This window comes from Nematostella vectensis, chromosome 14 (assembly GCF_932526225.1).
Source record: "Nematostella vectensis chromosome 14, jaNemVect1.1, whole genome shotgun sequence".
Classification (NCBI taxonomy): Eukaryota; Metazoa; Cnidaria; class Anthozoa; order Actiniaria; family Edwardsiidae; genus Nematostella; species Nematostella vectensis.
In genome coordinates, this window is record NC_064047.1 from 916,079 (window position 1) to 942,235 (window position 26,157).

A 26,157-nucleotide genomic window follows, 5' to 3' on the forward strand; every position below is an offset into this window, starting at 1 on the left:
CTGCAACTTTGTTGAATGTTGTTAGATTTGAATTGCTTTGATAAAACTTTATACTTTCTCAGACGGAGTTGTGTAGTTTTCGAACTCTTCAGAAACAATAACCTTGCAAGGTGTAGTTCCATAAAATATCCATACCCCTCATGGGGGGATCGGAAATTCCGGGGGTGGGTGGGGGGGATCAAACGCCCAGGAATTTCCAGATGGGATGGGGGGGGGGGGGGGGGATAAAATGCCCTTTTTTCTTAACAGTTACTGTATTTATTTTTTTCCAGGGGGTTGGAAATTCCAGAGGGGTGGGGGTCATAGCTCCAACCCCCTCCATGGGGGGGAGGGGTATGGATATTTTCTGGAACTACACAATGACTGCAAAACCAATTACAACTGACTGTCTGGCTTCTATAACATTTTTTTATAAGCAGGGTTCTCGAAGGGACGAGCGCCTGAAGCCTATAGTCTCAGGCTATCTTATCGGGTTTCCTGTCCAAGGAAATAAACCGTGAAGCAGCTTGGGAAAGGTCTAGCTTTTTTGCATTTTGCACACCATTTGTTTAGGGTTTGGTTTCCTCAAGAGAAAATTCTGTTTTATCTTTTGCCCTCCATGGAGCTCCAAATCAATCTCTGAGTGCCATTTAGAAACATAAGGGATGGGTGGGGGGCATGCCATAAAAAAATCAGTACGGTGCTTTTCTCTCTTTGGCAGCCAAGAAAGGTAAGGGGGGGGGGGGTAAAATACCTAAACACTTCCTTTCTAGTACCCAGGTTTCGCAGACTTCTCTCACCCAGTGACGCTCGGCCGAACTGCCGCGACGAGCGAAGCGCCGCTGGACGAGAGAAGTCTTGAGGGTTTGGTACCCAGGGTACCTCTTTAGATCCACTGGCGAGGGTCAGATTGTGGCGGTCACTTATTCGAATCATTTTGGTAACTTTATTCTCGAGTAGCCAATATGTGAAGAGCCCTCGAGGGGCAAATTGGCGCCGTTACGCGTTGCAATTCGAAAGTATTTTAAGATTCTGGATAAGTTTTGACAAATTCGAATCAAGCTGGTCTTTAACAATCGATTCCTCTGTTCATTATGATCACCCACTCTACAAATCTACTGGCGTTACATCACCTACTATCGAAACTTTTAGATCACAAAGCAAGATCTCAACGATTGACGTAACGTAACGCACGATGCCTCGTATCTATTATTAGTTATGCGCGTAAACACAGACACTGAACGATAAATGGACCACGCCTCTCCAAGTAGTCATGCAAGTCACATGTTCATAGCCTGTATTCAGATGGTGACAAGGACAAAATTTATAACTGAAACTCAAAATCCGAAGACTCGGAATGCGCTGATTCAAGCAGCTGATACTGCGATTTCTTTTGTTTTTGTTCTGTCTTTCTTTTCTTTGCTTTTTTTACCCTAAAACTTTGTTTTGAAAGATAAAAGTTCCGAACCAGACATCGTGACTCAGGGGGAGAGTATATATTTGACATTTACGAATATAAAAGCTATTACGGTCCATGTAATTCATGTAGAATTCATTTTCTCGGCTTTCGTAAGAAACAGCTACTATTTGTTTACTTATACTATCGCTAAGTCTCTTATAATTGAATTAAAGGGTATCTATCAGCCGCCATTTTGTCAGCAACAAAAATCAACTGTGAGAAACATCATTTTCCATCGGATGTTTTGAGAAAGCTATTGGGATATGTTCAATCGAATTTGTTAGTTATGTATAGGTGTTAGGTGTGTCTGAAAAGGGCTCTTTAAAATCTAGTCATTCTGAACGACAAGTGCTACTAAACCGTGCTGCTAAACCGTGTCACTAGGATCGGGTTCATTCAAGGGACAAATTTTTGCGATGCAAGAACTTGGATCTCTAAAAAAAGTTTCAAAAAATCTCAGAGTGTTTTTCTTTAAAAGGGACTTAAAAAAACACACTAGCATACACACATTGGCACTGACGAACCAAAACGTCACATTCAAAATTAATTAAATTCTCACCAATAAACCGATGAGCACAGCACTACTGTTCTAAGTGGGGGAGAGGAGGTCTGCCAGCGTGGTATTATTTAAATTCTGCTTTCGGAAATCGGATAAAAAACTACATAGGTAACGCTAACAAAAGGTGTCGGGTGCAATTGTTCGTTCCTAACGGGGGAGCTGAAAATAGGAACTGACAAACAAAAGAAAGTATAGCTAACTTTAAAAAAAAAAAAAACACCTAAAAGGGCGGGTGACAAGCAACTGATCCGCCCCTCTACTACCCGTTGTTTGTTTTGATACTTTATGTCATGAATCAGGATCCATGATCACATAAATCGCGGACATTCTAGACATTTTGCACGCGTTTTCTGATTGGCTAAAGAACAATGCAAATTGTCTAGGTTCGATGACAGCAATTCACGCTGTGATCGCCGATTCGGACCTTGCTTGACTGAGCTGCTCGGAAATGCTTGCAAACTTTGTGTTGTTATCCCATAACTCCACCTTTACTTCTCTAAGAACAGTGAGATAACTAAGTCTTTTTGCATCCCAGAGATTGGAGCGAAGGGCTAAGTAAGCTGACTGTTTGCCCCTTGGTAAGTTTGTCGTGGTAATTTGTGTATTTTGTTTTACTCGCTTGCCTGTTGCTCATTTCGATCATTCAAACATCTGTTGGCCTACGGATTATAAACCAAACATTTCCAGTCCTCAGGAGGGTTTATTTAAAATTGTTCTAAGAGTTTTTAAATTGCATTTTGAATTACAGGTTAATAGCATGCGACTGTGAGTTTTAAAGTTTGGGGCAAAGTCGTGCGTTTACGTTACTACTAGAAGGGCTTCTTATCTCGAAGCAGAGACTCAGAAGGAGAGACGAGATAAATACTGTTGGTTTTATGATCCAAGAGCATAAATATGGATCCAATGGAGGAAGATGAATCAGGGACATTCACTCTGAAGATAAAGTCGCGATCCGGTAAGTAGAGAATTGAATTTGATCGATTTATAAATAATTTAAGTACTTTACCTACTACAACCTCAATTCTATCGACCATGTGAGCTATATTAATAAATCGAATACATTCTCAGTCATACAGTTATTCTATGAAATATTAGGTGCTTGTATTGCTAAAGTCGTTGTTTTCTCGTCTTTAAAGTTATCCCAGCTTTTTACTTGAAAGTAGTACAACTTAGACAAGCCGTGCACAAAACGGCTAGGTGTAAAATTATGCATCACGCTTTGCGTTTGTTTATGCCCTGAACGCGCGAAGGCTTCATATCTTTAAATCCTTTATCCATATCGGGATATAAATTACAAACTAATTTTGCCATAAAGTGTAGGGCAGAAAACTAATGATAAAAAAGATTTATCTAAAAATTTACAAAGTGCTGACAACTGCGAAGCAGAAGCGTAAAAGATTAGAAAACAATTTCTACAATTTATTCCAGAGATCGAAAATCACGACCTTAACTCCAATATGACATTTTGAATGAATATTCAATTATTCGAACTCTGGTATTCGCGCCTAATTTATGTCAATCAAGTGCAATTAGTTATATAATCGTGACATTCTATTCGGTTGAAATTTATGAGCCTTTTAGATATTTTTTTCTCACGTTTATTAGTTCCGGTGCCTTCGAAACCAGAAAGCTCAAAAGCTAACTCCAAGGGGAAAAGATAGAGTTACAACTTTCTTATCTTTAACCTTAGCGCTCAGACTAGCCGTCGGAATCTCTCTGATTTCCAAGTTCTCGTCTGTTGTAACATTCCAAAGAAAATCCATTCAGTAACAATTCGGTATTGTCCTTAAATCAACATCATTTCATGGTAGTTTTCACATATAAGCAATTTATTAGCTTAAAATTCCTCCATGTGTAAACTTAGATGAGGTATTTGGCAATAGAAGCAGTGGGTCGGAATGTATTGAATTCTTCAGTAAATTTGTTTTGATCTCTAACTCTATTATATATTAAACATCATTTAGTGCTCAAACAATACAGATTATTTCTCAACAGTTGTTTACATTTCTACCAGGACTACACTTATATCATTTACAGTATAGAACTGAATTTTTTCAGGTGTTTTAACGTTCTTAAGAATGATAATTGTAAACACAAATTGACTTTCGTGTACAAAGTTTTAAATAACTTGCTCAAGAATTTCACATGGTTTGCCTATTAGCAGATAACTTGTAATCCCAGAAATAAGATTAATGTTGATTAGCTTCTTATATTGACAGAGGAAGCTGATACCTTTGATTGAGTTCCATTCCATTGAGTAACATCACTAGATTTCTTCAGAAGGGTGGGAAATATATTCCTAAATTGTTATGGTTTAAAGATGGCCCTTGAATTAGCATTTCCTCTAATGTATTAAATGTTAATGTCCCCTTTAAATAAGCACCCTCCCAATGCTCAAAATGCACCTCCTCTCATAATTATTGTTCATGAAACTTTCAAAGGTGAAATGACCAGATTCAGACAAATAAACACGATGAATTGAACACAAATAAAACACAACTCTTTATCTTCTTGACCATGAGACAACATGGCGGAACTATACAAACATGCGCACGCACACAGGCTACCTGCACAATATAAAACATGATGGTTTACAAAAATCCACAAACTACAATAAAGATCTACTAAAGTTCACTACAGCGAAAATGAAAGTGGAAAATTTTAAAAAATGTTGGTCTTTTGTAGGCAAACAGATCTTACTTTTAATCAAGGGAATTCCTAATATTCATTAAATTCATATAGAGAGCAGATCTGAGTTTGTAGTAAGCAGCCTTAATCTTTTGATAGCGACCCTTAACCAACAATCCTAAATGATTTTTTTTCAGATGAGCATGAGGGCACTCAGAAGAAAACATTCACAAAGTGGATCAATATACAACTTTCCAGGGTAAGATACATTATTAAAAATAGTTGGTAAACCAGTCCCTTGCTATTGTTTGCATGCTCATTTCAAATGACAATGTTCTAAGTGCCTGTGTGTGTATAGCACAAGCTGAGCCTTTTTGACTCAAAACCTTCACAATCTCTTTTATCTGTCCAGTTCCTAAAGAAGATAAAACATTTTATTGTTTTTGCATCATTGGTGTCTCAAGGCATCATTTCAAACTTGCTCTTATCTTTTTGCTTATTGTTATGGCTCTCTGCACTCAATGAAGTCTAGCATGAATGAGGACTTGGACCAGGCACACACCTTTTAACTTCGGCCAATTTCTTTTGCATTACTTTCTGTGAGTACTGTACCACAGGTCCTTGTTAAGCCTTAGAGCTGACATGCCATAGCAGATCCTGTGTACTGTACCACAGGTCCTTGTTAAGCCCTGGTGCTGACGTGCCATAGCAGATCCTGTGTACTGTACCACAGGTCCTTGTTAAGCCCTAGGGCTGACGTGCCATAGCAGATCCTGCGTACTGTACCACAGGTCCTTGTTAAGCCCTAGGGCTGACGTGCCATGGCAGATCCTGAGTACTGTACCACAGGTCCTTGTTAAGCCCTAGGGCTGACGTGCCATGGCAGATCCTGAGTACTGTACCACAGGTCCTTGTTAAGCCCTAGGGCTGACGTGCCATAGCAGATCCTGTGTACTGTACCACAGGTCCTTGTTAAGCCCTAGAGCTGACGTGCCATAGCAGATCCTGCGTACTGTACCACAGGTCCTTGTTAAGCCCTAGAGCTGACGTGCCATAGCAGATCCTGCGTACTGTACCACAGGTCCTTGTTAAGCCCTAGGGCTGACGTGCCATAGCATATCCTGCGTACTGTACCACAGGTCCTTGTTAAGCCCTGGTGCTGACGTGCCATGGCAGATCCTGCGTACTGTACCACAGGTCCTTGTTAAGCCCTAGGGCTGACGTGCCATAGCAGATCCTGCGTACTGTACCACAGGTCCTTGTTAAGCCCTAGGGCTGATGTGCCATAGCAGGGGTTTTTTTCCCGCTAGTTCTTTGGTTTCTCTCCCTCCAAAATAAAAACAAACACAAAAAACAACTAACAACAACGATTTCAATCTAAGCTGCCTAAGGCACCTTCTCCGCCTCCAACTCGCGCCATTGAGCTTTGGGAAATGGCGCTATAAAAATTAAGTATTATTATTATTAACTCGAACAGGTTGGATCTTTTTGTTCTTTTAATTCAGCATTCCAGCTGCAACAAAGGCTCCCCAAATTTATTTATTTATTTATTAATATTGACTTCCTTTGTCTGTTATTTAGGCAGGGAACAATGTGCGAGTGGGTGACCTTTTCAATGACCTGAAGGATGGTACTATATTGATAGCACTATTAGAAGTCTTGACGGGAAAGAAGATCGTAAGTATGGAGACATGGGTCTAAATAGGTGACAACTATATCTCATTTTGGCATGCATCTGTCCTCAAATAGATGTACAGATGATTTCACACCCCATGGGGGTGAGGGAGGGTGCTACCATCCCCAAAGTGTAAGGGTGGCCATCATATTTGATAGAATTTATGGCTAGCTACATAACATACTGAAAGAAAGGGGTTTTAGTAAACATAAAACTGCATTTTAATACTGGAATTTGGCAGGCTTGCATGTTTTTATATCAAACAACACACTATGTACTCTAAAAACAAACTCTTTTTAGGCTTCATTTTTGTATTGTATAAATAATCTTAGCACACCTAAATTCCTTACCTATGCTGTCTATTTCGTCACCACAATTAAAATAAGGTTTTAAATGAATTTTTACTAAACTATTCTAAGAGAGTTTGCTTATTTACATATGAGACAATGCTTTAATGACAGGCAAATCACACCCTGTTTATGTTCTTTTTCTTATTTAGAAACGTGAGCGAGGAAACATGAGGCTCCATCATCTGAACAATGTCAATAATGCAATGATGATACTTGAGGAAAACGATGTGAGTATACAAAAGGCAACACATTGCTTACTTCATAGGAGATCTCAGCTAGAAAAGAGTTACTGTGTCCCAGGGACAGAAGGGGAGGGGGAGAAAGGGGGGGGGGTGGGTAGGTGGGATCTTGTCATCTGGTACTGGATGCTTTCAGAATTTCTATTTCCTATTTACAGTATGTCTTTGTTACTGTATTTACTTTTTGAATATTGCAATAACAAAGAAAGGAAAATGCATTAATTTAAATATCCCATAAAATTTTAACTAAAGAGCCATGTATCAGATGTTCTCGTTTACATCATCCTCCCACCCATAAACTCTTCTTAATTAAATGTTCCTGAATGTTCTAGATCCGTCTGATCAACATCAGCAATAATGATATCGTGGACGGGAACCACAAGATGACGCTAGGCCTGATATGGAGCGTCATCGCACACTTCCAGGTGAGACTGGGTACTGTGCTGTATCAGGGACATAGCGGGGGATGGAGCACTGGGAGCATTTGCCCCCCTTCAATATTTTAAAAATATCATGAGGAAGTGGCCAGTAATATTTCTGTTATGTGCCCCTGGTATGTGGGAACTACATTGAACAAAATAGCATAAGAAATATCAATTAAATAAGCAGTCTAATATTGTAGAGAGATGTCTGCATGAATCGTATATGCACTCTACCCCCTGTAGGTGAATGTTGACCAACCTTGTACGCACCCTACCCCTGTAGGTGAATGTGAACAAACGTTCTATGCACCCTATCCCTGTAGGTAAATGTAGAAAAACCTTATACGCACCTTACCCCTGTTGGTGAATGTGGAAAGACGTTATACGCACCCTACCCCTGAAATTGAATGTGAACAAACGTTCTACGCACCCTAACCCTGTAGGTGAGTGTAGAAAAACCTTATACACACCCTACCCCAGACAAACGTTATACGCACCTTACCCCTGTTGGTGAATGTGGAAAAACGTTATACGCACCCTACCCCAGACAAACGTTATACGCACCTTACCCCTGTTGGTGAATGTGGAAAAACGTTATACGCACCCTACCCCTAAAATTGAATGTGAACAAACGTTCTACGCACCCTATCCCTGTAGGTGAATGTAGAAAAACCTTACACACACCCTACCCCAGACAAACCTTATACGCACCTTACCCCTGTTGGTGAATGTGGAAAGACGTTATACGCACCCTACCCCTGAAATTGAATGTGAACAAACGTTCTACGCACCCTATCCCTGTAGGTGAATGTGGAAAAACCTTATACACACCCTACCCCAGACAAACATTATACGCACCTTACCCCTGTTGGTGAATGTGGAAAAACGTTATACGCACCCTACCCCTGATATTGAATGTGAACAAACGTTCTACGCACCCTACCCCTGTAGGTGAGTGTAGAAAAACCTTATACACACCCTACCCCAGACAAACGTTCCACGCACCCTTCCCCTATTGGTGGATGTGGAGGAAGGGCGGCGTATTCTCGAAACGTCAGTAAAACTGTTATCATGGAGGCTTCCACCCTGTATTGATTGAATTTCCTGACCCCGGGGGTTAGATTTTCCAGCTTTGGTGGTCTCAAAATCTTCTCCGCTTACTGTTAATGTGGAAATACGATGGCATAATATTTACGGCCGGGTATGGAACCATGTGGCATTCCGCTTCTAGAGACTTATTGACTCGGCGAAAAAACACGAAAAAAGAATTTTGAAAACGTTTCACTAGTATTATTTATGACATTTTGATTGATACTCTTGTATATTTTGTATCGATGCTTTATATTCTTGTTGGTAATTTTCTTGAAGGCCTGGTTTCCATGTAGTCGTAACATTCTTACGGGTCGTAACCATATCTGAAGTTCGGTCGGTTCGGTTATATCTGTTGTGAGGGTCGTCCCATCGAGTGTTTCCATATAGTCGTAAGAGTCGCGAGGAATTGTTTGCAGACGACTGTTACGATCCTTACGATTTTCACGACTATATGTACTACGCTCCTCACCCGTCGCCATTTTTAATGCATGTGTTCGTTTGTCAACACGGTCTTAAGACTGTGTTTTGTTTCCGTCTAACATATGAATGATCTTTTTCCAAATAATGCAACTGATTGCCACCCAAAACATAGCTGATAGAACCCCACGGACGTCACCACGCTATTTTGGGGGATCGTATTTTAGTGTTTAGTTCCTCCCCTTTAAACATACCCTAAAAATATATATTATTTACAATAATATATAAATACACCTGCACAGTATATGTTACGCAGTTATGTATTGATCAGTTATTTATTTAATCATTTATGGTTTCGCCATAACAATAACAGAGTAAAAGCTTTTCTTTCTAGTCGGAGCAAAATAGGAGATTTAAAAAAATGTCCTTAGCTTATGACCTTGTTCTATTCGCCATGGTGTTGAAACCTTTTCTTTTACACCGTAGATACAATAGTAAACCTAGAAAAACTACAGAGAAGCTGTAGAATAAGGAGATGGTCTGCGAATGCGTGGTGGAATCAGGAAAACAAATTAACAAAAGTTGATAACAGAGTAGTCGAAAACAGCATCGTTGGCTTTTCGTTGAATCAGAAGAGGTGGCTTGACAAATCAGACTGGACATGGCATATCACACATCTCTGTTGCTCCGGGGCTAATGTTCTAAAAGGGCTAATGTTCGAAAAGTCAGCGAAAGTACTCTGTTTTCACACACGCTTACTTACAACATTTCCTTTCACCGTTTAGAGTTATTACACTAGAGATACACGAATTCTGCTTATTTAGATATTAACGTGAAGAGGCACAATTTTAATTCATCTTTTTTTCGAATCCCACAACCTCTCGTGTTTACTCCAGCTGTTTAACATTTTTTTTCGGAGGATTTAACCCTCTTGAGCTAACTAAAAGCCTTCTCTGTTCGTCCTTGTCGGACAAGTTCGTTTACATTGACAACACTCTCCGTGCGTCCCTCAGGCTTTTCGTAAGCGACCCTGGGTCGCGAGCTCGTCGTCTTTGTTGCTCCCTCGCAGGCTGCTTTACGACACCTCTGTCTGTTTAGCTGTCAGCGCCTGCCACTGACTCTCGTGTTCACAAATCAAGCAAGAATTTATGGTATTCACAACTCCTCTGTTGGTCTGAGAGCCATTTATGTAGGCTCGTGAGTTCTATTCTTCTCAAGTCTCATAAGGTCGCGAGGGCGGTAAATATTGGTCGTGCATCTAGCAGAGGAACTCAGGGGTTGTTTAAATTCACTGTCAGTCAAAACGCTGTCTAGGAGTATTTCGTGATTTGCATACTCGAGTCAAAGGATTTCTCTGAGCGTATTATAAGGGCAAAAAGTCAATACTTCTTTGGGACCTACGTCCCTTGAAGTTTACTTCAATTGGTTCTTCTTCAAATGCGGCTAGCTGTAAAATAGCAGTGATCTGCGGGGTATAGAAATCAGTGCGAGCCGTTAACGCCAAACAGGTAAAATAATTAATTTTCTTTTTTGCTGTAAAGCGCAAAGGCATTCCGAGGTCACATAAGCTATGTTTTCATTCAATCTCATATGCCGAGCACCTATCCGTTATCGTTTCTGTTAGCTCCGGGCAGTATTTAAAGAGAGGTCTCGGCTATTTATCTGTGATTTTGTTCTGTTTAAATTCTTATCTCTTCGCTAATTTGAGTATGATGTATTTTTGGGTCACGATAGCCTGTTGTTGAGTGTGGAGTTGCTTGCTGACCTTTTTGTAAAAAGATACCCCTATTTCTACCCAAAGAAGATCGAGTACCGTTGCTCATACAACGGCTAGCGTGCATGTTGACACTCAAACCCGAATCACCTAAAATCCTGATTCCAAATTTGTCACAAAAAGAGTTAATATCCACTACCTTTTCCTTTGTTCGGATAATAGTAGTTATAACATTTTACATCGATAAGAAAGATCGATTAAGTCATGGATTGCTAATGATATATTATCGATACATCGATAATATATCACTTTTTTAGGCATCGTTGCACGCATGATTTATATCCAATCACTGCCCAAGTAACACCGATACAATTTACTGAGCCAACTGCGTGTAAGAGCACGCAGTACCCTAGTATAATAATTTGTTTTGAACACAACTATTCTATTTTGGGCTATCAAGTTGAATGTGTGACTGTCAACGGTGTAAATGAGATTTAAGATAAAGATTGAGATGTCGTTATTTCGGATCTCTTGGCTTTTTAGTTCCATTTGTAATATATCACGCAACTTTCTTATCTAGCAAGTTCTCACTTCAGACTCTTCGGATCGTGAATCGCTAATTTTTTTTTTTATTTAATCATGGTTATAATTTATCTGTTGTTTATTTCCTAGTCTTAATACCAAGAGGAATCTTTTTGGTTTGGAAAGAATGAGTTTTTACGCTAGTTTTTACAATATATCTTCATACTTAATACGGATAAATATAAAAAGCCGAAATAGTCGTGTTCGTGAATCAGGAGAATGAATGCAATACACCAAAAACTGGAATTCGACTCTGCCAAATTTTCGTCTTTTATAAGAGTCTTATTAAAGACAAAAATTTGGCAGAGTCGAATTCCAGTTTTTGGTGTTTCATACTTAATACTTTATAGCTTTATGGATTTCGATCTAAAATTTAAAAATATTAATTTTGAGGGCTTAACTGTATTTATGTTTAGTTAATCCTGTTAGAAAAACATAAATTACTGTATGTATTAAGTCTTATTATTTTTATCATCATTATCAGCATCACCATCTCTACCATCATGACAACTATCCCCACCACCAGCATCATCGTCGTCACGTCATCATTATCAGTCGTTGCATCATCACCACAGCCAACACCATCATCATCATCGTCATCATCATCATTGTCGTCATCATCATAATCATTGTCATCACCACCACCACCATCATCAGCATCGTCATCACCATTAGCGTCATTGTCATCATCACCATCACCACCACCACCATCATCATTATTATCATCATCACCACCACCATCATCATCAACATCTTCATCACCATACATCATTGTCATCATCACCACTATAACCAGACGTAATCATCATTATCATAATCTTCATCATCGTCGTGGTTATAAACGTTATTGTCTTCAACGTGACTAACTTTGTATTCCCTTGTAGCTCAATTTTGCACTTCAATTCCTGATGGACGAAGAGGGTACTCCCGAAGAGGTGCTGCTTAGCTGGTGTCAGAATACCACCAAAGGGTAACTCGAACAATTCGAAAATACAAATTATGAATCCATTTCCATCTGCTTGGCGTGGGATGATAAAGCCACAAACTTATATTTATCAGATAGATCAAGGGTTATTACACAAACCTAGGTACACATTTTGATATCTTTTTTTTATCTGAGCTTTTTTGAGATCTCAAAAATCTCGTCTTTGGCCTCGACATGAAAAACCCTTTATAAAATATTCAAAAGCAGAAAAAAATTGCTAAAATGACCAGACAAACATATTTTTTTAAATGCTTCAAATATTTTACTTTGTATACTGCAACAGAAAGCTTTCAAGTAATTAATGTTCCTCTCGTGAATATGGCTACTTTGTTAAACCCGAGACTTTGGTTTCAGGTACAAGGGGGTCAGCGTGACCAACTTTACCACAAGCTGGCGTGACGGCCTCGCTTTTAACGCAGTCATACACAGATACAGGTAAATACGATCTCATTTGCACAGGGTTTCATACTCTAAGAAAGTCGGGTCGACGGGCTTTAATAATTTCAATGACTCTTTTTCAGACCCGATTTGTTTAGCTACGATGCACTCGTAGGCAGCAGTCCCATGAGCAATTGCGAGCATGCATTCAAGGTAGCACGTGACTCTCTGGGGGTGGACAGCCTGCTGGACGCGGAGGGTAAGTGCGCATGCGCACCAAGTACGGCGCATTCTTCACGTGTAACGCAATATACCCACCATAACGTCCTTGTACCGCAATACTGCAATACCATTCACGTGTAACGCAATACACTCACCATAACATTTGTGTTTGTTGCGTTACAGATGTAGTGCGTGACAGACCGGACAAGAAGTCCATTATCATGTACGTGACCATGTTGTGTCACAAACTCTCGCCGCTAAAGATGGGTGCCGATAATGGGGGGCATGGCGTGACAGTCACGCGTAACGGTCGCGTAACACAGCAGACAACCACAATGGAGATGACCACCCGCCAGTCAAGCACTGTCAAGAGAACAAGTGAGTATATTTAGTGTGTGTAAGCCATGTGGGACGCAGACATCTTCGATGGAAATATAGGAAGAGCAAGTGAGTGTGTGATTGATTGTGTGAGTCATGTGGGACGCAGGCATATTTAAGGGAAATATAGGAAGAGCAAGTGAGTGTGTGATTGATTGTGTGTGAGCCATGTGGGAAGCAGGCATATTTAAGGGAAATATAGGAAGAGCAAGTGAGTGTGTGATTGATTGTGTGTGAGCCATGTGGGACGCTTGTTATCTTTAGTGTGCATACCGAAAAACCCCTGTTAATTACCCAGGGATTCTATTTTTTTTTTTACCTTTTTTCGTGTTTTTTTTTTTTTAAGAGAGGGGAGGCTTAGTAGAGGGAAGTAGCGTATTTCAAAATCTGGAGCATAATTGATCCTCGCCTTTCACTAGTTACCGATATGATCATGAAGATGAAATTTGCTTGAAGTCTTTGAGATTTGAGACCGCTTTTTAGGTCTTTGACATGCTTTGAACTTTTGTCGTGGAGAAAGGTTTGTGGGGGGAGGTGGAGGGAGGTGGGAAGCTTAATATCATTTTGCGCCTTGCCTTTGTGGACGCTAGGTTCCTCAAGCGCATTAGATATGGAATGTTGTCGCGTTGTACCTACTCGACATTCCTTGCCATCTGTTTGTAGTCAATACATCGTACTCAAGCGACGGGCAAAAATACGTGAAGACAAGCCACGAAGAGCATGACGGGGAACCTGTCAGATACGTCACCACGGCAACCACTATTGTCAAGGAGCCGCCCACCAGCTCTGAGAGACCGTCATCAACAGTGGTACGTCATTTCGTTTATGTCATTTCCAGTTACTATGGCGACTCCCTCAGAAACGCCCTCTCGAATTTTCAAACCGAAAAACCCTGAACATGCGCACCTCAAAGAGATTTAGAAAGGATATACAATTTCTTACAATGGCCATCATTTCCTTGTATTCCTGAATGATTTTCCCTAGTTAAAACACAAATAACCTGAGGCGGAAATCCACATACCCAGATTTGGCTTTCTAAGATAATTGTTTTTGATCATCCTTGCCCTAATTTCAATGACACTTACAAAAAGTCGCATCATTTTAAAAGAAGTCGCAATTGACATTTTGTTTGATATTGCTTACTAAGCACTGATGTGAAATGAGCTTATTGGAAACGCCAAGTCATGTTTTTCCGTTTGTAAAACGAGTGTCACAAAGAATCCATTTCCATCGGCTAATTCAAGCGAGTAACGAATTTATTTTTAAGGAAATATCGTCAATACCGTATCAGACTTCACTTGTAGCTTGCTATTTTGAATTTTCCTTGCGAATAAATCGTTGTATTTTCAATTATAAACAACAACAAAGGAGTGGTTGATTGACGTTCCTTAACCTAGGTTGAAAGAATTGTCAAAAGAAGACCGTTCTCATATTCCTAGAGACGGGCAGCGTTTATGACTCCATCAACTCATTCTCTTAGTCTAATCCACTTGTGATTGTTGTGGAATCACCCCTAGGTCGAAAGAATTCTCGAAAAAAGACCGGATTCATTCATCCTAGAGACGGGCAGCGTCCGTGACTCCGTGGGCTCATTCTCGGAGTCTAATCGGGACTCGATGGCAGATCGGGACTGGGAGGACTACAATGCGCAGCTGCAGGAAGTTTTGACCTGGCTGAGGGAGGCTGAGACCAAGCTAAGTAACCAAGCCGACATTTCCACTGACGTGGATGTCGTCAAGGACCAGTTCCATGATCACGAGGTCAGTACTGCGCATGCTCTAATAATGTGATCTCCATGGCGAAAGTTCTGCACCGCGCATGCTCTTATAATGGACTAGAACACTGTTTGATTATTTTTTGGCATTCCCAATAAAAATACCCAGTAGTGATTGTTAAAATGTCTCATATAGACCCTAACGGACTCTTAAACTTGCTAGTGGTAGCAGGGAAAAACTTTGTTTCTCGACCGCTATTATTTTGAAATTTTATCTTATTGTTTCTTTGTATAGGCAGTCGTGTTAACGATAATTGACCTTTTCATTCTGTCTCTTTGTGGGGCTAATCTTGCTTCTGTGTCTTCGTAGGACTTCATGATGGAGCTGACGTCACACCAGGCGAGTGTGGGCGGAGTACTGGAGTTCGGCAATCAGCTCATCAGCGAGGGCGTGGTCACGGAGAAGGAGGAGAACGAGATACGTGACCAGATGATCTCGCTGAACGAGAGATGGGAATCGCTAAGGATTACCTCCATGGAGAGGCAGACCAGGTAAGCAATTCTCCTAACGTGATTTTAGTATTTTTGTCTGTATACGGTTATAAGAATTTTGAACACCTAAAGTTTTTTTACCTTCGATGTTTTTACCTTTCGATCCAATTTGCATCTTTGTATGCACGTTAACGATCGGTAGATCAACTACTTCAACAAAAGGTCTATTTGCAAGAAATCTACAAAACAGTCATTCATAAATGAAGTTTTATAATTAATCGACGATGTTTTTTTTTAAATATATCATTAACTTGCTTGATGTGACTAGGTTTTGTGAATGCTATGGAGGCTTTCTTTGCGTTTTTGGATCATATTTTCTGACCCGATTATTCTCGTTGTCTTATCCAGCTTGCACGAGCAATTGATGAGCCTTCAACAGCGACAGATCGACCAGCTGGCGGAGTGGCTCGATAAGGCGGAGAAGATCATCGATGGTGCTGAGGAGCTGGGATCAGACATGGAGGCAGTGCGTCAACAGGTGGAACAACACAAGGTAAGGCATGTGTACACTAGCGCAGGAAGGAAACAGAAGTATTAAAGCATGTTTACACTAGCGAAGAAAGAAAACAAAGAAGTATTAAGGCATGTTTACCCTAGCGAAGGAAGGAAACAAAGAAGTATAAATGTATGTTTACACTAGCGAAGGAAAGAAACAGAGAGGTAATAAGGCATGTTTACACTAGCAAAGGAAGGAAACAAAAAAGTATTAAGGTATTTTACACTAGCGAAGGAAGGAAACAGAGAAGTATTAAGGCATGTTTACACTAGCGAATATAGCATCTCTAGATGGAATAACACAAGGCAAGGGGGCGAGGGAAGGAAACAGAAGTATTAAGGCATGTTTACACTAGCGAAGGAAGAGAACAGAGAAGTAATAAGGCATGTTTACACTAGCGCAGGAAGGAAACAAAAGTTTTAAGGCATGTTAACCCTAGCGAATATAGCATCTCCAGATGGAATAACACAAGGCAAGGAGGTGATGACTGAATTAAGGGTTGTACAACGGCATGTTTTCACTAGCGAAGGAAGGAAACAGGGTATATAAAGTCTTGTTTACACAAACGAATAAAGCAACGACAGAGAAGTTATATATGAAGGAACAAGAAGAATAAATAGGCATTATGTCTACTGGCGATAGGTTGCAGTATTATTTTAGGAAATTACTACAGTTTGTTAAATAGAATCTGTTTATTCTGTTTCAATTCCTAGAAATTTCAAGAAAATCTGGAGCAGCAACAGCAGAAAGTGAATTCGCTGACCCACATGGTTGTGGTTGTTGAGGACAATGCCGCCGAGAATGTGACCGCAGACCTAGAGGAGCAGCTCGCTGTGTTGGGCGAGAGATGGTCTGGCGTCTGCCGATGGACTGAGATGCGGTAAGCCGTTATATAGTACGCGTTGTCATCCAACCAGATGACCGTCACTGAAACTTTTCTTCTACTTCCTTCATCAACTTCCAAATCGGTCATCGTGTTATCACTGTCTCCATTTAATAACAATATCGTTGTCTTTCCTCAGCCTTCACTTACCGTCCTCTTCTTGTTGTCCCCTCTGCCTCTGTTCTTCCCTTCCTCACCAACTTCTAAATCTGTCTATCAGTGTCTCCATTTAGAAAGTACTCACCATTGTTCCTCCCCGGCCTTTATTCTCGATTCTCCTCCTTGCTCTCCCCTGTGACTCTGTTCTTCCCTTCCTCACCAACTTCTAAATCTGTTTATCGTTGTCTCCATTTAGTAAGTACTCACCATTGTCCTTCCTCAGCCTTCGTTCCCCATTCTCCCCCTCCCCTCTGACTCTGTTCTTTCCTTCCTGACCAACCCCTCACTCTGTCACTGTCCCCATTCAGTAAGTACTCAGCATTGTCCCTTGTCCGCCTTTTCTCTCCATCATCCTCCTTGAACTACCATCTGATCCCTATTGTCGTTGCCAGGTGGAGTATTCTCCAGGAAGTCCTTAGCAACTGGCAAGAGTACCGGGACGAAGAGAAGCGTCTCGCCGCCTGGCTCATGGAGAAGGAGAGAGAAATAGAGGATCTCAAAACAGTGGACCTCAGTAGTTTGGATGACGTGAGGACCAATCTCGAGCAGCTAGTGGTATGTCGATTTTAAACCCTCATTCTATTTATGAAACATGTACAAAATAGAGAATGTTAGAACAGTGAACCTCAGCAGCCTGAATGACGCGAACCTCGAGCAGGTGGTACATCAAACTGAACCTCGAGCAGGTGGTACATCAAACTGAACCTCGAGCAGGTGGTACATCAAACTGAACCTCGAGCAGGTGGTACATCAAACTGAACCTCGAGCAGGTGGTACATCAAACTGAACCTCGAGCAGGTGGTACATCAAACTGAACCTCGAGCAGGTGGTACATCAAACTGAACCTCGAGCAGGTGGTACATCAAACTGAATTCATCAATATCTTATGCATTACATCTGTTGTGTGGACAGGCCCTTGAGCAGGTGGTACATCAAACTGACTTCATCAATATCTTATGCATTACATCTGTTGTGTGGACAGGCCCTTGAGCAGGTGGTACATCAAACTGACTTCATCAATATCTTATGCATTACATCTGTTGTGTGGACAGGCCCTTGAGCAAGAGATGGAGGCACAACAGGCGACTTTCGGCACATTCAACCTGGCGGCGGAGCGCGTAGCGGAGCATCTTGACGAGGATTCAGACGCTGTGATGAACATACAAGACAGGATGGAGGACTTTAATGACCAGTGGAACAAGATTACTACTGACACCGCAAATAGAATTACATTGGTGAGAAGAATGAAACGAGGTGTTGTTGGTTGCTTGTAGAGGGCTCTACTGAACAACACGCCACACAACAACACGCCACACAACAACACGCTACACAACAACACGCTACACAACAACACGCTACACAACAACACGCCACACAACAACACGTCACACAACAACACGTCGCACAACAACACGTCACACAACAACACGCCACACAACAACACGCCACACAACAACACGCCACACAACAACACGCCACACAACAACACGCCACACAACAACACGCTACACAACAACACGCCACACAACAACACGCCACACAACAACACGCCACACAACAACACGCCACACAACAACACGCCACACAACAACACGCCAAACACAACAACACGCCAAACACAACAACACGCCACACAACAACACGCCACACAACAACACGCCACACAACAACACGCCAAACACAACAACACGCCAAACACAACAACACGCCAAACACAACAACACGCCAAACACAACAACACGCCAAACACAACAACACGCCAAACACAACAACACGCCACACAACAACACGCCACACAACACCTTGACCCTCAATTCAGCAGCACACTAAACTACTAACACAGTACACCTTGACATGACGGTCATTTGTAGTTGAAGTTCGGCTAGTAATTCAGACAATCAGAATGCAGCATTGGCGATAGACCATTAGTGTGATTGAGTTCATTTGAAGAGCCTTTATCATCATTTGTTATTGTTTTCTTTCGAAATTTAAAAAAATAAATTATTTGGAATGATCTCGAAATAACCATCTAAAACAAATTTTATATTCTTCATTTATAAATATCGCAATAATTTCCCAAAATCTGCGGATGGGGGTGGAAACTTTCTTGCATTTGGTGTTTTAACTTGGATGACAAAATGGCGGCTGAAAGAGAATCTTTAAAGCATGTCTGTGTTTTGTACAGCTTAAGGCAATAGAACCCAGGCTGCAACACGCGAAGAGTGACATGGACGAGAAAGTGCAGTGGATAACAGATACAGAAACTCTGCTATTGTCGCCTAACGTCAACTTTAACGAAGACGCGATGAGTAGCGAAGAGCTTCACTCGCAGTTATCTCTGATAGAGGTTAGTGGTACTTCTCATTGACCGACGATGACGGCTAGGACGGCGACGACAAGCAAGGACGACGACGGCTTTATCCGCTATATCACGATTGCTTTTCGTAGACATTCTTTTGTGTGAGCTACCCAAGGGGGGCTTGGAGCCGCATTGTAACTAGTTTATTTCCGAACGGCCGACGGAAACCTCAACCGACAAGAGACAAAATAATCTGTAAGAATCCGCGCTATTAAACAGGCCATACGCTCAATTTTATCATCATCCTCGAAGAAAATTGCAGTAGACACACTGCTTTGATAATTTTGAAATATTTTTCGCATTTTACGTTAAAAATAATCGGAGGTTGTTACGTAATCGAGCGGAAGTAAACTGATGACAAAGCGGGTTTAATCTTTGATAATAACATCTCTAATTTTTTTTTACGATCATTAACTAGCTAAAGGCAATTCTTTTTGCTAAAGACAGCATGACCCTCCCTTTGTCTGTCTTCTAGTCCCTGGAGAGTACCAGAAAGCACCGCGCGCCTAGCGTGACCGCGCTCCAGAAGAAGTGTGAGGAGATCAAGGAGCATTGTGGAGCGAACAAGACCGCGCCCATAGCCATGGAGCGCGACCTGAAGGTGTTCTTGGAGAAATGGGAGCACGTGGCGAAGTTGATAACTGATGAGAGGGCCAAGGTAACGTTGGGTACCTATTAAACTGTTCTCATTGACTGATTGCCATCAACCGTTGGGGTGGAATTTACTAAAAGTTATCAAAACAAGGGAGCATAGATTTATATAGGGAGAATGTCCTCTTGTGAAATGTGAATTGTGAAAAAGGCGATTCCCATTTACATTATGAAACATATTGAGGATATGCTTCCTCCCATCCCACTAATGGACATTTCCCCCAGCCCTCCCCTGATGACCCATCACGAGTCCCTCAGCCTAAAAGTGACCAAACATACAGTTCATGTATGAAAAAAAAGATAGGGTACCCCCTTGAAATTGGCACAAAATAGACAAACCTCCCCGGAATTTCCTTTCTCCAGTCCCCTTAGTGTGTGTGTGGTGTTTGTTTGTGTGTGCGGAGGAGGAGGGGGGTATATCTTTTCTGGAATTGCACTGTAAGTATCACTATTCTATTATGTCATGCAGGCATCTATGGCTAAGCAGCGTCGTGATGTGTTGGACATCAGCGGTAAAATAGAGTCTGTCCTAAAGGATGTAGAGCGCTTCATTGATCGCATGGGTGAAGTACCCGCCAACGACTACGAGATCAAAGTGCAGCAGGACCAATGCAAGGTGAGCAGTAGATAATTAGGGTGCCTTAGGGTGACCAGAGTGATGTATTGGGTGATGTGCAGGATGCCATTAGGTGTATTGGGTGGTATATAGCGTGTACATAGGTGCTCGTTAAAAGGTGCGTTGGGTGGTATGTATTGTGGCATAAGATGCGTTGGGTGACATGAATGATGTCGTAAGATGCGTTGGGTGGTATGTATGATGTCAAAAGGTGCGTTGGGTGGTATGTATGATGTCATAAGGTACGTTGGGTGGTATGTATGATGTCATAAGGTGCGTTGGGTGGTATTTATGATGTCATTAAATGTGCTACGTGGTAGCAGGGTGACATAAGGTGCATTGTGCCCATTGACCATGCCCCATGTTCGTGTAGAGCAAGCTGGATGAGATGAATGCCAACGAGTACAACTTGACCAAGATGAAGGATCTATCCAAGGGACTCTCAAAGGACGACAAACATGCGCCCGCATTACAGGCAACTGTCAAGCGGCAAGACGAGCGTTGGACGAGCATGCGTAGTGCGCTGGAGGAGCGTAAGCGAGAGCTAACTGTGATACTTGAGTCTGGTAAGAGCTGGTTCATTTGGAAAATGATATGTGTGTATTCAATCAAATGGGCTAACCCAAAAATTCAGGAATCTCACAATAGCCATCTCGATTATATCTGATCTATGCTATTACAAGCGTCTGTCGCGCACGTTTTTGATTGGTCGAGCGGTATTCAACCAGCACTAGATTTGAGCTTTTGACTTGGGCGGCATTGTGGAAAGACAGCAAAACATGACAAAAAAATACGAAAATTGTTTGAGATAGGCAAACCTAAGTAGGCCCTGTCAACAAGCAGTATCCCAACAATATGTGCACAGTGCTGATGACCTTTGTCGACCTGGCGTTTGTCTTGAGTGTGTTGATATTTCCACAGGCCCTCCCAAGCACTACCTGGCGTTTGTCTTGAGTGTGTTGATATTTCCACAGGCCCTCCCAAGCACTACCTGGCGTTTGTCTTGAGTGTTTTGATATTTCCACAGGCCCTCCCAAGCACTACCTGGCGTTTGTCTTGAGTGTGTTGATATTTCCACAGGCCCTCCCAAGCACTACCTGGCGTTTGTCTTGAGTGTGTTGATATTTCCACAGGCCCTCCCAAGCACTACCTGGCCTTTGTCTTGAGTGTGTTGATATTTCCACAGGCCCTCCCAAGCAGTACTTGAACACTATGGACTCAGTGTTGCTGACTATCAAGAACATCGAGAGCGTGTTGTCAGTCGAATTCCTCATCGGTGAATTGAAGACATTGGAGGAACAGATGACCAAATATAAGGTAACTTGAGGAATGGAATGGATGCAGAAACCTGGGATTATCTATGCTTGAGTGCGAGACGGAAATAAGGCATAGTGTAGACGCCGTAAATACGTGCAAATAAAGAGTCGGTTGTTTTAGCTTTATTTGCTGCATTAACTTTTGGAACAGAACGGCGACTACACTCAGCCTTACGGTCACAAATACGTTGATCCCTAATCTCTGTATTTGCTCTTCGAATTATAAGGACGTTTACGAATATGAACAAAAACTAAGCTAATCTAAGCTAATCACTCGCCTTGAACCCGAAGAAAAAAAAAATAATTTGGGCGATGGCGAGAACCAACAAACTCAAATGACGCCGGAACCGGTGTCAGTGAATAACGTCGGAACCGGTGGCAGTGATTCACGTCGGAACCGGTGTCAGTGAAACATGTCGGAACCGGTGTCAGTGAATCAGGTCGGAACCGGTGTCAGTGAATCAGGTCTTAACCGGTGTCAGTGAATCAGGTCGGAACCAATGTCAGTGAATCAGGTTGGAACCGGTGTCAGTGAATAAGGTCGGAACCGGTGTCAGTGAATCAAGTCGGAACCGGTGTCAGTGAATCAAGTCGGAACCGGTGTCAGTGAAACATGTCGGAACCAATGTCAGTGAATCAGGTCGGAACCAATGTCAGTGAATCAGGTCGGAACCGGTGTCAGTGAATAAGGTCGGAACCGGTGTCAGTGAATCAAGTCGGAACCGTTGTCAGTGAATCAGGTCGGAACCGGTGTCAGTAAATCACGTCAGAATCGGTGTCAGTGAATCAGGTCGGAACCGGTGTCAGTGAATCACGTCAGAATCGGTGTCAGTGAATCACGTCAGAATCGGTGTCAGTGAATCACGTCAGAATCGGTGTCAGTGAATCAGGTCGGAACCCAGTGTTCAGAGGCGCAGATAATACAGAGCATTACCTACTGTGCCTTAGTCCTATATAGGTACACCGTTTAAAAAATAATTGTATTTATATTGTTTCTTTTGTTTCCATAGCAACTGCAGTCCAACATGCAAGACCAGAAGAAGAATCTGGACTACCTGAACACATCAGGAGACAAGTTTATGAAGACTCTACCACGACAAAAGCTCGAGCAGCTACGGACCAAGCTGAACGACCTGAACAACAAGTGGAAGGACATTAGTGTGCTAGCGGAGAAACGACAAACACAGGTAGAATAATCACGTTCTGACCACGTGATATGACACGCAGGTATAAAGGTCAATAAATGAAAGGACATCAGTGTGTTAGCGGAGAAACGACAAACACAGGTAGAATAATCACGTGCTGACCACGTGATATCAAAAGCAGGTATAAAGGTCAATAAATGAAAGGACATCAGTGTGTTAGCGGAGAAACGACAAACACAGGTAGAATAATCACGTGCTGACCACGTGATATCAAAAGCAGGTATAAAGGTCAATAAATGAAAGGACATCAGTGTGTTAGCGGAGAAACGACAAACACAGGTAGAATAATCACGTTCTGACCACGTGATATCAAAAGCAGGTATAAAGGTCACCTGGACAATAAATGAAAGGACATCAGTGTGTTAGCGGAGAAACGACAAACACAGGTAGAATAATCACGTGCTGACCACGTGATATCAAAAGCAGGTATAAAGGTCAATAAATGAAAGGACATCAGTGTGTTAGCGGAGAAACGACAAACACAGGTAGAATAATCACGTGCTGACCACGTGATATCACACGCAGGTATAAAGGTCACCTGGACAATAAATGGAAGGACATCTGTGTGCTCGTGGAGAAATAAATACAGGTAGAATAATCAAATGCTGACCACGTGATATCACACGCAGGTATAAATGTCAATAAATGAAAGGACATCAGTGTGCTAGTGGAGAAACGACAAACACAGGTAGAGTGATCACGTGCTGACCACGTGATATGACACGCATGTGGTGAGGTCACTTGGTGATGACAGGTATGATCACAGGTATGATCAAGTGATGACGATGTGACCTCAGACTCAGGGTCACGTGGTAGCAATCACGTGCCATAAGACGCAGATTCTCGGAACAAGACAAGTGTACCAGTTATTAAAAATATACAAAACTTTGATAATCAACTCAATACCAGTAACCCCATGAATGTTTTACGTCACATTTTACCTTTATGCAGGTGCATAAAGCCATCAACCAGAACAAGCAGTTTAGTGAGGAGATAAAGGGGCTTCACAAGTGGATCAGAGAGGTCAACGGTTTCTTGAAGGACCAAGTCCCAGCGGCAGGCGACCCGGAAACGCTAGAGGCTCAGCTAGACCAAAGCGAGGTAAGGGGGCGGCAGGAGGCGAGGGAGGGAAGTGGGGGGGGGGGGGGGGGGGTGGGGAGAATAAGGGAAAGGCTGGGAGGATGCATTGAGTGGTAAGAGATGAGGTTGACAAAGAGAATCTAGAGGGTCAGCTGGAACATTGCCAAGTAAAGGGAGTAGAAAGCAAGAAGCCAGCGAGAGAAAGGGATGAGATCACCATGTAAGAGAGTGTACAGGGAAATGTGTTGGAACAGAATGGGTTGTAGAATAAGGATTAAATAAGATAAAAGAGATGGGCGAGGACGATTGATCCGGAAGCTTTACAGGCTACGCTATACCAAAGGTTGACTAAATAGACAAAAAAAATTTATTCAATGAAAAACCGCTATTTCTTTAAGCGAAAGGATGAGGGATTGTTTTTCTTTTATAACCGTTCCCTGAGATGAATATATTCCTGTTTTGTGTTTAACCAGGCTCTGCAAGGCGACATTTCCAAGCTTCAGCGAAAACTAGATTCCCTCAACGAGACCGGAACCTACATGCTCAGCAAAGCTGAGTCGACCTATGCCTCGAGATTGCGTGACCAACTCGATGACGTGACAGTTCGCTGGGATGCGCTTGTTCGTCTTGCAGGGCGCGTAAAGGACAACCTCATGGCCGCACTTGAGAAGTACCAGAAGGTATCTCTATCAAGGACATGTTAAATAAGGCAATTTTTACTGACAATTGCAATGCAATTTCTGTTTCGAGTTGCAAGAAATTTATTCGTGTAACATCACCTTTTTGCAACTTGCAATGCAATTTTTGTTGCGAGTTTCAAAGGAAATTATGTGTGTAACTTTCCTTTTCTCACTTGCACGAGGCAATTTCTCCTGCAACTTGCAATGCAATTTTTGTTGTGTTGCGAGTTAAAATAAAATTACGCGTGTAACATCCTCCTTTGGCAACTTACAATGCAATTTTTTGTTGGGTTGGAAGTTGTAAGAAGTCTAGAATTGGTTTCTTATTTTCGCAGCACTGCGAAAGAAATTGCCCTGTGTTTTTGCAACCTTTTTAGCAAACTTTTTTTATTGGTCGTCGTTGCATGGTGTAACATAGCCTTCATACACGTATTTCAAATAAGTGTTCTGTACACATTCACTTGGTTTTCAGAGACTAGGATTCAGCCATGTTATACCTTACCCATGAAGCACTGCGGGTTACGACACATGGATTTTCGAGTGCAAACGTATTTAAAATATGCGTATAACAATTTCGCAGGCTTGACGTTATTCCGAGATGCGTAAGAGCTTATTGTATTCAAATAAGTGAATGTTACCATTTCTGTAGGATCGCGTGACCATCAAAGTACTTCCATGACATAATGGAGTAGGGCGTGTTAGCAGGGCATGCTCCCATCTCGTATCGTAAGACTGCGCGAAAAACCGTTTGAATGCGTGACGCGCTCCCATGTCGTATCGTAAGACTGCGCGAAAAACCGTTTGAATGCGTGACGCGCTCCCATCTCGTATCGTAAGACTGCGCGAAAAACCGTTTGAATGCGTGACGCGCTCCCATCTCGTATCGTAAGACTGCGCGAAAAACCGTTTGAATGCGTGACGCGCTCCCATCTCGTATCGTAAGACTGCGCGAAAAACCGTTTGAATGCGTGACGCGCTCCCATCTCGTATCGTAAGACTGCGCGAAAAACCGTTTGAATGCGTGACGCAAAGTTTTATTTCATATTGCGTGACATCATCAAATATTGTGTGAGATAACGTTCAAGTCTGCAAGTTACCACTAGAACGTGTCGTTTGGATGCGAAAAGTGCCATTTCACTTGTACGCCTTGATTAGATAACGTTCAAGTCTGTAAGTTACCTCTAGAACGTGTCGTTTGGATGCGAAGTGCCATTTCATACTTTGACATGAACTTAGTTGCGTCCGTTTGGCTCATCGTAAGAATATAAGAAATGGCGGAGGTAGAGATATTCCTTAAGGTATGACACAACATGAAATATAATGTTTGCGATCCATGCGGTGTATTCGAAGTCATTCGCATGTGATCG

General features: G+C 42.0%; 1 protein-coding gene across 5 annotated transcripts in view; it reads left to right on the forward strand.

Annotated features, from left to right (window-relative positions):
* Positions 1–2,397: 2,397 nt before the first annotated feature.
* The window catches only part of LOC5512847 (dystrophin), an 89,145-nt gene continuing 65,385 nt past the window's right edge, over positions 2,398–26,157 (forward strand). For 3 of the 5 annotated variants that reach the window (XM_048721355.1, XM_032382310.2, XM_048721353.1), the window contains exons 1-25: positions 2,398–2,575; positions 2,746–2,952; positions 4,823–4,884; positions 6,207–6,302; positions 6,800–6,877; positions 7,222–7,314; positions 12,001–12,086; positions 12,456–12,536; positions 12,623–12,738; positions 12,885–13,079; positions 13,743–13,888; positions 14,597–14,839; positions 15,164–15,345; positions 15,694–15,838; positions 16,555–16,721; positions 17,276–17,438; positions 17,936–18,118; positions 19,069–19,230; positions 19,718–19,900; positions 20,363–20,509; positions 20,883–21,075; positions 21,696–21,826; positions 22,836–23,012; positions 23,982–24,131; positions 24,584–24,790. In XM_048721355.1, coding sequence (XP_048577312.1) covers positions 2,892–2,952; positions 4,823–4,884; positions 6,207–6,302; positions 6,800–6,877; positions 7,222–7,314; positions 12,001–12,086; positions 12,456–12,536; positions 12,623–12,738; positions 12,885–13,079; positions 13,743–13,888; positions 14,597–14,839; positions 15,164–15,345; positions 15,694–15,838; positions 16,555–16,721; positions 17,276–17,438; positions 17,936–18,118; positions 19,069–19,230; positions 19,718–19,900; positions 20,363–20,509; positions 20,883–21,075; positions 21,696–21,826; positions 22,836–23,012; positions 23,982–24,131; positions 24,584–24,790 — 3,447 coding nt within the window. In that variant the 5' untranslated portion in view covers positions 2,398–2,575; positions 2,746–2,891. Of the gene's footprint in view, positions 2,576–2,745; positions 2,953–4,822; positions 4,885–6,206; positions 6,303–6,799; positions 6,878–7,221; positions 7,315–10,012; positions 10,329–12,000; positions 12,087–12,455; positions 12,537–12,622; positions 12,739–12,884; positions 13,080–13,742; positions 13,889–14,596; positions 14,840–15,163; positions 15,346–15,693; positions 15,839–16,554; positions 16,722–17,275; positions 17,439–17,935; positions 18,119–19,068; positions 19,231–19,717; positions 19,901–20,362; positions 20,510–20,882; positions 21,076–21,695; positions 21,827–22,835; positions 23,013–23,981; positions 24,132–24,583; positions 24,791–26,157 lie in introns of those variants that run through there. The other 2 variants (XM_048721354.1, XM_048721356.1) reach the window with 2 other exon arrangements.